This window comes from Hordeum vulgare, chromosome 6H (genome assembly GCF_904849725.1).
Source record: "Hordeum vulgare subsp. vulgare chromosome 6H, MorexV3_pseudomolecules_assembly, whole genome shotgun sequence".
NCBI classification, from domain to species: Eukaryota; Viridiplantae; Streptophyta; class Magnoliopsida; order Poales; family Poaceae; genus Hordeum; species Hordeum vulgare.
The window spans coordinates 380,625,550-380,636,662 of NC_058523.1; the positions used below are offsets into that span (position 1 = coordinate 380,625,550).

The 11,113-nt window shown below is 44.0% G+C and overlaps 1 protein-coding gene across 1 annotated transcript; it reads left to right on the top strand.

Moving 5' to 3' along the window:
* Window positions 1-2,987: 2,987 nt before the first annotated feature.
* On the top strand, window positions 2,988-6,442 carry LOC123404010 (probable aquaporin PIP2-2). The gene is made up of 4 exons (XM_045097910.1): window positions 2,988-3,452; window positions 3,569-3,864; window positions 5,110-5,250; window positions 5,992-6,442. The coding sequence occupies exons 1-4, from the start codon at window positions 3,137-3,139 to the stop codon at window positions 6,097-6,099; spliced, it is 861 nt and encodes a 286-aa protein (XP_044953845.1). The 5' UTR covers window positions 2,988-3,136; the 3' UTR covers window positions 6,100-6,442.
* Window positions 6,443-11,113: the final 4,671 nt, after the last annotated feature.

Here is an 11,113-nt window from a genome sequence, read left to right on the forward strand (position 1 = left end):
GATCTTGGCTATCGTGTTGGTCCATCATCACCTTAATAGCTGGCGATCGTTGTTCTGTGGCTCGATCCCGGGACACCTTCCGGCGTTGAATCGTAACCGAGAGAACGGTCATTTCCTTCTTTGGAAGGACTACTTTGACACAACCAACCTGCTAGTAAAACATCAGAAATTTTGGTGGCGTTTCCGTATGGCTAGGCATGTTTTCAACCATATTAGAGATGGGGTGATTGGATGCGATAACTATTTCGAGTGCAAAGATTATCATCGTGTAAGCATTGGCTTCTCATCTTATCAGAAATGCACTACAGCCATCCGAATGCTTGCATACGGAGTGTCCGGTGATCTCATTGATGAGTACGTCCGTATGAGCGAGTATACATGCTTAGAGTTCATGTTCATGTTCTGCAAGGCTGTGATTGTTGTATTTGGCTCTTAGTACTTGAGAGAGCCGACTCCTCAAGATACAGTCCGCTTGTTGGCGATGAATGCCAGCAGGGGCTTCCCAGGGTGCTTGGCAGCATAGACTGCATGCACTGTGAGTGGAAGAATTGCCCTACCTCTTGGCAAGGGCAATCTAAGGGTCATGTGAGGGCTTGCACTGTCATACTTGAGGTTGTGGCCTCACAAGATCTTTGGATCTGACATTCTTTTTTCGACATGGCCAGATCACATAATGATATCAACGTGCTTCAACGCTCGTCGGTGTTTGCAAGGCTTGCGGAAGGCAACAGACCACCGGTGAATGTTACCATCAACAACCATAACTAAGATAAATGATGCTACCTAGGTGACGGTGTCTATCCTCAGTGAACCACTATTGTGAAGACAATCCCTCACCCTGTCAGAGAGAAGAGGAAAAGATTTGCCCAAGAGCAAGAGAGTGCTAGGAAGGACGTCGAGCGTGCCTTTGACGTTTTGCAATCTCGATGGGACATCGTTTGGTACCCTGCTAGGACTTGGAGCACCAAAAAGCTGTGGGAGGTGATGACAACTTGTGTGATTATGCATAATATAATTGTAAAAGATGAGCGTCTGGAATGTATATACAATCAAGGGTTTCAGTTTCAGGATGACAATATTGTGCATGAGCATGGAGGAACGACAACGTTTGAACAGTTCATCCAATTTCATTATGAATGTGTGATTGAGAAACTCACGTGGAGCTGCAAAATGATTTGGTTGAGCATATGTGGGCTCATGTTGACAACCAATAGATGTATCTTTTTTAATATGTATTTAAGACAATTTAATTTTTATTCAGTTTGTAAAACTATACTTATTTATTTAAAAACTATGTTTTATTTGATTGTGAAACTATGCTATTTTTTATACGTCTGCTTGTTAAATAATGCAAAACGTGCTCATATTTGTTGAAAAGGGACGGACAGCCGATCACGTCAATAAATTTAAATCCCGGACGTTGGACGCATTACCAATCTAAATGTTAAATACGACGGACGTCGAACGGACGGCAGACCCAAGGACAAAAATATTGTCCGTTTGAATCGGCGCGTTGGAGTTGCTAGGTGCTTCTAAGATCGTATTAGTGTAGAGGCTGAGAGTTGTATCTTAACGATTTTAATACATTCTTTTCACACAAAGATGTAAATTTTACATGCAATGTGTGAGCTCTTGTTTCTTTTGCGTGCAAGAACAAGCTCTTGTCCTGCGTCGGCATAAAGTCCGAGCCGCATCACAGTTGTAGTACTAGCTGCTAGCTACGTCGACGGGTGCATCTCCTAAAATCTGAATGATTGGGCCGTGAGAGCGACCCGAGCCGCCCGGTGCTTTCCAGCCACATGATCGTAGGTGGCACCGCCGGATTGGCTGGTCGCGCGCGGCTGATGTGGATACCGTAAATCTGAAGGTCTCTGTTGTCCCACGTGTCCCAGTAGGAGCCGTATGGACGTATGAGAATACGTACGTTGTGCATCTCGAGGGAGTTCGTTACAGGGAACGAGTTGTAGCGGGAGGGAAAGGAAAATGGAGGAGATGTCATCGGTCGAGGGGCCCACTCCACCGTAGTAGAGTATACGTACTATACTAGAAATATTCGCAGACAGGAACGTTCTGCGCCTATCTGTTTCGTTGTTATACTTGTCTTGATCAGAGAAAGCGACCACCGATGGTTCACGATTTCTCCGTAAGCACAAAGGCGAGACCTAACCAGCCGGGCTTCAAATTTCGGGAGCACGTTTTCTGCAAGGGGGGAGAAGAGCGGGGGAGCAGCTTATTATGCCTTCACGTCATACAGCTTGCAGGCTGCAACTAATCAGGCTACTGTTAGGAATCTCCATTTGCAGAGTAGCTGCGCGAGCTGTCTGTCTTAGCGATGATTCGCTGTCCTTGTTTGTTATTGGTGGCAATCAAGTTTCTGGGCATCTCCATTGGTGGATAAGCATGTATATACTGAACCTGTTGAAATTCCTGTCATTGTCTGTGTATACTGAATTGTTTTCTGAAAGGTAGGACTGCCAAATTGTCGGGAGTAGTCGGCGCTACAGCAAAAGTTACTTGGAGCTGCATATGCATGCATGCATTTGGAACGGACACATCGTTGATCGTTCCAAGACATCTGCAAAACCCATGCTAACTCTACACGCCCCTAGATAAAGGTCGCTATATCCTCTCTTTTTTTTTTGCCATCACTGATGATGTGTTGCTTGCCAGTGACCAGCAACGAGAAGCAACGAGAGTAGAACACTTTGGTGCGCTTTCTGAACTTTCTGCATATTCTTTTTTCCAGGGCGGTACAGCAGCAACGTAAGCGCACTGCACTGCACTGCACTGCACATACCTTAGAAAACAGCCCCTCCCCTCCAATTGATCACTAGCCACCAGTTCGTTAGGCTCCGAAAACGACCTAACGATGATGCTATAGTCGGTTGTGGGCGGCAAATTATAACCCAAAACCTCCCAAAAACTAAGCAGAAAACCTTATCCCTCGCTAATAATCAATCTGCCTCCCCCCTTAACAGGCCAAACTCGAGCTGATGATGAGCTCGTCCTCTCCCCGGCACGAGCCACCCTCTCACGTCCCATATATACCTGACCGGCCCTCCCCTTTCTCCTCACACTGAACAACTGCAGCAAGCACCGTTCAAGCTAGAGGGCACTAGGTTGAGCTAGCTTAGCAATGGCCAAGGACATTGAGGCGGCACCCCAAGGGGGCGAGTTCTCCAGCAAGGACTACTCGGACCCGCCCCCGGCGCCGATCGTGGACTTCGAGGAGCTGACCAAGTGGTCGCTGTACCGCGCGGTGATCGCCGAGTTCGTCGCCACGCTCCTCTTCCTCTACATCACCGTGGCCACCGTCATCGGGTACAAGCACCAGTCCGACCCCACCGTCAACACCACCGACGCGGCCTGCAGCGGCGTCGGCATCCTCGGCATAGCATGGGCCTTCGGCGGCATGATCTTCGTCCTCGTCTACTGCACCGCCGGCGTCTCAGGTCCGTCCGTCGATCGACCACTAGTTCTCTTAACTTCTCGCGCATACTAACTGCATGTATGCATGCATCATGCACATGCGTGTGACTGACCCGCGTTCTCTCTTCACGATGCATAGGTGGACACATCAACCCGGCGGTGACCTTCGGGTTGTTCCTGGCGAGGAAGGTGTCGCTCATCCGGGCGCTGCTCTACATCATCGCGCAGTGCCTCGGCGCCATCTGCGGCGTCGGCCTTGTCAAGGGCTTCCAGAGCTCCTACTACGTGCGGTACGGCGGTGGCGCCAACGAGCTCAGCGCAGGCTACTCCAAGGGCACCGGTCTAGCGGCCGAGATCATCGGCACCTTCGTGCTCGTCTACACGGTCTTCTCCGCCACCGACCCCAAGCGCAACGCCCGTGATTCCCACATCCCGGTGAGTACTAGTACTACTACTGAGACTGGCTACTGAAACGTCTCGCTAGTTGCATCGCTCATGGCTACTATAGCGTAGCAGTATATATACCATTAAACCATAGAGACACTTTACAGTGTCCATCAAAAGAAAAGTACACTTTAGAGTATATGGGTTTATGGCCAATGATAGAATTGGCTGCAGATCAAAGTGCTGCGGAAGTCGTTGACTTAGTATTGGAACAACTTACTTAAGAACGAGAAAACATTCTAACAAGTGTGCTCAGAAAGAATATTCTAGTAAGTTAAACTCGAATTACTGAAGTTAATAGTTGGTAAAAACTAAAAAGCGATTATCAAATCATATACTCAATTTCTACTACCAGTGCTATGAGCTTTGATACATCTACGTAAGTTTTTAACGTAAACTTACGTTTAAGATGATCTGGCATGAGTTAGTTGAAAGATAAAAACAATACAGGCCCATCCCTAAAAATCAGGGGACCGGTGATTGGTTAAGGAAATAAGGAACGTAAGTTTACGTTAGTTACTTACGTAGATATAGCATTTTTGCAGTGCTATAGTAGCAAAATACTTTTGGGAGGGAGCGCCGGAGTAGGGCAACCAAGTTCACAAATCCTGACAAAATGAAGCATTTTAATGAACCTAAATGCTAAAGTGCCCCAAAAAATGCAAGATCTATGGTCCAAAATTGACGAATCACTCTACATCAAGCACCTGCATGTGCGAATGTATCTTCTTGTCTGATCCACTGCGTGCCAATAGGCAGATAGGAAGATTCTCTCGTTCAATTAGGCACTAGTCGCTGTCTCGCCTCATCGTCTACAGAAAATCTGTGGTGGCGAATCGAAAATGATCGCCACCAATTAATGACGAGATATATTCCATGGGTAGGAACAAATTGCAGAAGTCCAGGGATAATGTCATGCCTGGACCTATTTTGTCCTTCAGATTTGTTGAACCATCCCTTTCTAGTTCCACAATTCTCAAACAAGCATGCTCTTAGTGGCTTTCTTTTGTGTTGAAATGTATATTCAATTTAGAAATAATATCTACAATTAACCTAAAAAGTATAGCAACATTTACAAAATCAGCGACTTGTTTTGTCCTTAATTAGCAGTATAATATTGAGCAAGATGCTTGCTCTTGTCAGTCTCTTTGATGTAACTGCTCAGCGTGCATGCTAGTTAAGCTGATGTGTGTTTACGGCTTGATCTGAATGTTTTGAACTTACTGATCTACTCAGGTGCTGGCTCCTCTCCCAATCGGATTCGCTGTGTTCATGGTCCACTTGGCCACCATCCCCATCACCGGCACCGGCATCAACCCCGCGAGAAGCTTGGGAGCTGCTGTCATCTACAACACTGACAAGGCCTGGGATGACCAAGTACGAGACATCAGTACATTATCATGGCCAATAGAGTTATATGCTACTAGACTAGTATACTTAGTACAGCTAAGCAACGGCATAAAATATTTATCAGCTACTGCTACTTAACTTTGATCACAACTCGCAATCGACTAGTACTTGATAACTCTAGACTGAATTGACAATCACACGGCATATATTTGATTAACTTATCATGCTTAGTTGATATTAAAAAGAAAACTTATCATGATTAGTTACTTAATATACTTATTAGTAATCAGGATAAGGCTGACAAATAACACATGAATAGTATATTGCAAACGGACGTCTGCTTTCGAAAATACTGCAGATGAACGGCAGGATAAGGCTGGCAAAATTAATAATTAAACAGCTAGCTAGCTGGTGTCAGTGTCAACACTCCAAAATTTCATCTATCATCATTCGAACTACTCACTTATAGGTTATGCATGACATACTCATCCACTGTCTTGAGGTGATATAAAACCTAATCCCTACCTCACGCCCACCTAAAAGATGCCCCGTGTAACATAACAACCAGTTTTAAAATCCGCTGAATTGCATGTCACCATCGACCAAATGATCTAACTATGCTAATTTCTTCAGTTTCTCTAACCATGGAGAATCAAATCGTTATAAAGATTGCTTCGGATATCCTACATCACATAATCTTCCAATGAAGCGGGCGCCTCTGGCGCTGATCTGCCTGCCACGTGCTGATTGCTGTTTGTGTTCGTGCAGTGGATCTTCTGGGTGGGGCCACTGATCGGCGCCGCCATTGCCGCCGCCTACCACCAGTATGTGCTGAGGGCCAGCGCCGCCAAGCTCGGGTCCTACAGGAGCAACTAAGTCGCCCGTAGCTCCGGCCGGACGCGCGAGGGGGGGCACTGAAGTGTAGATATGTGCGAAGAAGAAGGCCGCCTCCAGCCAATGCGCTATGGCTGCTCGATCCCACCGCTTGGTTCAGTGGCTCCAGTCTTCGCATCATCTGCTGCTACCGTTCCTCGGCTTGTGCATATGTTGATGTGACCGTCCATTCGTATGTCGACGTGTTTCCGGAGTTCGCCATGTTTGCTTGCTGCTGTTTCTTCCAAGTGTGCTTTTCTTTTGCTCGCTCTATGTATGTATGTATGTATGTATGTATGTATGTGGAGAATTTGGTAATCAAAGAATTGGTACCGTTTAAGATCTACTGCATCCATTCTAAAATATAAGACCTTTTAGAGATTTCACTAAAAGACTACATACGAAGTAAAATGAGTGAATCTATACTCTAAAATACGTCTATGTATATCCGTAAGTAGTTCATAATGTAATCTATATAAGGTCTTATATTTAGAAACGGAGGGAGTATCTCTTTTATTATACATGCAAAGAAATAGGGTCCCAAATTTCCATTAAATATTTCTACAACCAAAACAAAATAAGCCTCTGACATTAAAACAAAGGGTAAGAGAAAATAAAAAAACGACAATAAAATCAATAAACTCAATAAGAAATTTCTTTAAAAAGAGGCACAAAAAATATATTTAAAAACACGGAGGGGAAGGCACAAAGCGAATAAGCCGACCATAATAGAGCCAGCACGCCACCTCCTACCCGGAGCGTCCGTCGAGACAACCACTCCCGCTAGAGAAAGGCGATCTAACTACCCCAGCGACTCCGGCCGCCACCGGTCCCTGCCTCCTCCGTTGCCCACTCCGGCAACGTGAGGAGGTGGGAACCACGGCGCTGCGACGTCGGCCTAGTGTTCTCTTGGGACGCCGTTGGAATGGTGGGAGCGGCGTCCGGGCAAATAAATCTGCCTCAACTCTATTCCCACACTGGCGGCGACCTTCACGGCGGCGTCTTGGAGTTGATGGCAACGTGTGCTGCTCGGTCCTTCAGATCAGCAGCTTGGTCTTCTCGCCGTTCTTCAGATCTCGCGAGATCAGTTTCTCGGTCTGTCGTTGGCGTTCGTCGTTATTCGCGACGGCGCTGGTGGCCGGGGCGAGGTGGTTCTTCTCGAGCGAGGATGTCGGTCCGAAGATGGTGGATCTGTTGTTCCTCTCCAACTTCGATGGGAGGCGACAAATCTTGGTCCAAGACAGCACGGGGACGTCCCCCGGTCGACGTGCCACAGCGACATGTGCCTTGCTGCGTGCAGCGGGCCTGTTCATCGACTCACAAAGCCTCGTTGGCGATGGTGCTTTCTCGGATCTTGGGATGGTGGAGGCTCGACGTGTCTTCCGGCGTTCGCCTCGGCGGCGTTGGAGTTGGGCGACGGCCGTTCGCTACGGTGGTTGCAGGATATCCTAGGGATCGTTTTGTATTTCTCGATCTTTTAGATTTTTATTTGCAAATTCAGGATAATCATTTTATCCCGGTTTGTCTTTTAGTTTCCACGTGTGTTGCTTATTGTAACTTGATCTTCAATTAATGAAACATGTGGTTGTTCAAAAAAAAATTAGAGCCAACACAGGGATGCGCATTTGATCGTATTCCCCAACTTATGTGGGATTAGAAACCGTCAAATGCTATTCGCCTTAAGCCGTCGAATAACGGTATTTCAATAAACAGCGCACACCCCATTCCTTCTTAAGATTTAGAAATGGCCTGGCCATAATAGTGTATGGTGACCAGTTTTTGAAATCATCTCGAAGGTCATTTTTGGGGCCGGATTTCCCTGTATTTTTTTACATTGTTTTCTGGCCCGTTTCCTATTGGTCTTGTTTTCCTTTCTTGTTTCCTTTTTCTTTGTTTGTTCTAATTTCTACGTTTCTTCCTTTTGAAAATACATCTTTTTGGAAACCATGACCTTTTTAAAACGTGTGAACATTTTTCTAATATGCAAAAATGTTTCCAATCCTTGAACATTTTTGAATCCACGAAATGTTTCAATTTCATTAATAACTGGTTCAATTTCTTGAAGTTTTTCCCCCAATTGATGAAATTTTAGAAAATTATGATTGTTTTAGTTCTTGATATTTCTCAAATTATTGAACTCTTTTGAATTCATGATTTTTCAAAAATTATAAACCTTTTAAAATTCATGAACTTTTGTTTTCCAAATTGTGAAAACTGGTTTTGAAATTTGTGGCCATTTTCTGATTTCCGCAATTCATCATTTTTATCATGAAGACCAAACCTGTTTTAGTTTTTGAACTAGATTAGTCACAGTGCAGAAAATGATTGAAAATAACTATGCATAATCAATGGAGCGAGGGAAGAAAGTGAGCGATTTTTGTTGTTGAGATGCAACCTAAAGGTAGCACCAATGGGCACTTACCGTGTTAGAGCATCTCTAGCAGACCTAGTATAATGCTTCGATCCGTAAAATAATCGTTAAAATACAGGTCCGCGCGAAAAAAGTTGTCCGATCAGACCCTGCAGACGCGTCGAACCCGTAAATATTTTTGCGGGGCGTAGTAAAAAGCTCCTTTCGATATGCAAAAACACCGTTTTTGCGTTCGCTTTATGGTGCCCTGTATCGAGAGAAAGCAGTTGGCAGGAGCCAACTGCCATGAAACTTCCGCATCCGTCGTCCACGTCCATCGTACGCCGTCCCGGACATCCCAGAACGTTGGCCGCCCGTCCCCGAACGCCGCCCTGTCCGTCCTGACGGCCGCCTTGCTCGTCCAGGCCGGATTCGGCATCGGCGGCGAAGCTAGCTAGCTAGCTAGCTCTGGGGTCCTGGATGGATTCCACGATTCTTGAACGGATGGATTAAGGGATCGGCGACTCCGTATTTAGGAACAAATGTAGTTGATCATAGACGCGCGCGAGATGAAGGAGAAGATGGGGGGGGGGGGGAATGTAAGCGAAAATTCGATTTATAGTTTAAATTTAAGGGGTCTGTTCCGCCGCAGCTCGAGCTGATCCGTAAAAGAGTATCTTCTATTAATATCTTTTTTTACAGGTTTATTTTACGGGCTCTGACTCTGTCCTCGTCCACGCCGGTCCGTAAAGTCATTTTTCCGCAAACTACTCCCTCCGTTCCTAAATATAAGTCTTTCTAGAGATTCCATTAATAGACTACATACGGATGTATATAGACATATTTTAGAGTGTAGATTCACTAATTTTGCTTTGTATGTAGACTCTTAGTAAAATTTCTTAAAAGACTTATATTTAGGAACGGAGGGAGTATAAATACATTTTATGAACCCGTGTTATACTGGATCTGTTAAAGATGCTTGGCACGAGAGATAGACCTCGCTTATAGCGAGATGGTTGCTTCCCTAGTCTCAAGCACAACATATATCCCGCATATAGACGGTACCAGTAGCGTGCTTTTTGGTTGTGCATTCATTCGTTCAACCTGATCACTGCTGTGCATGATTCGATTTTTTCTTTCTTATTCTTTTTTTATTTCTTTACCCGCTTTTTTTGTTTTACTTTTATTTGTTCTCTATACTTTGGTTTTGGGGTTTCTTTCTCGGTTTTCTTTCCCTTTTCCTATAATTTTTTTGCACCGTTTTTCTTTGATTTCTTGTTTTCTTGTGTTCTTTTATTTCTTTGTCAACTTTCTTTGGGGATTTTCTCAACTCAAGTTTCCATTTTTCAAATACGTGTGGTGCATTTCATTAATAGACAGTTAATAATTTATAAGCCTTTTTTTCATATATCATTTGATGCCATTTTTCACACACATTATACTTTTAGGTTTACATATAAAATTATATATATATTTACTATTTTCTAAAAGCAGTATTAATATATTTTCAACCATATGTTGTGATCTCAACTTTTTTTATACACATTGTAAATTTCCCGTATATATCAGGTACACTTTTATACACACAATTAACACTTTCAAACACATGATTACACTTTTTATAAATATCTTTTCTCTAATGTTTTAAACACACCTTATATATTTTCTATATACATGATAAAAAAATATAAATGTTTACCATTTTTTAAATAGATGATTGTTTTCCATTTTTGTTTTCATGTCCACTTTTTTAATACACATTTTACATTTTTTACATTAGAAACAGTTTATATAAAAAAAATTCAATTTTCTTTCATTATTAACTATTATTTATGTTTTATGTCTACTTTTTTCATAAATATTGTATATTTTACATTTTTTAGACATTAGGAAAATTTATTTATACATATTCAATAATTTTTATATGCATGGTTAATATTAATAGTATTTATGTTTGTATACTTTTTCCATACTCGCTATACATTTTTCGTATACATTGGAAATATTTTTATGTACATGTTCAACATTTTGCAAATGTATTACTGAAATTATACAAAACATATGTAAACTGATTTTTGCAACTATATATATTTGGAATATTTCCAAATATAAACATAAGTGAAAAAGACAAAAAAAATGAAAATAAACGAAAAAAATGAAATAAAGACACGAGCTCGGGCCATTGGTGCAGGCGCTTCACGTGAGTGCTCGAGCGCTGGCTTGGTTCCAGGGTCGCTTACTTAAAAAGGCTTCCTGGCCTATTTTTGTTTTCTTTCGCCGTTTTTCTCAGTTTTCCTAGTTAAGAGCATCTCTAGCGCGCAGGGGGCCGAAGCGACGTGTCGGGGGCGTCGTCGGGCCGGAGGACTTCCTCCACCCAACGGACGCGGAGATCCTTTTGACCGCGCTGCTAGCACGCGGTGCGCTGGAGACGGAAGAGGACCGGCAGCGCTGTCGGAGGGACGCGGAGATCGAAACCGTGCTCTACAAGGAGGGTGTCGCGTCGGCCCTCGCCTTCGACGACAAGGTGGAGGAGTGGTGCGGCGAAGCCACTGAGCAAGGGCGCATCTACGTCGACCTCTTCTCCTCCTCCTCCGACGACTGAGCGCTACCACTGGACAACTACCGCACGAGCTCCGATGAGCTCTATTTTGCATAGTCCGGTATGGT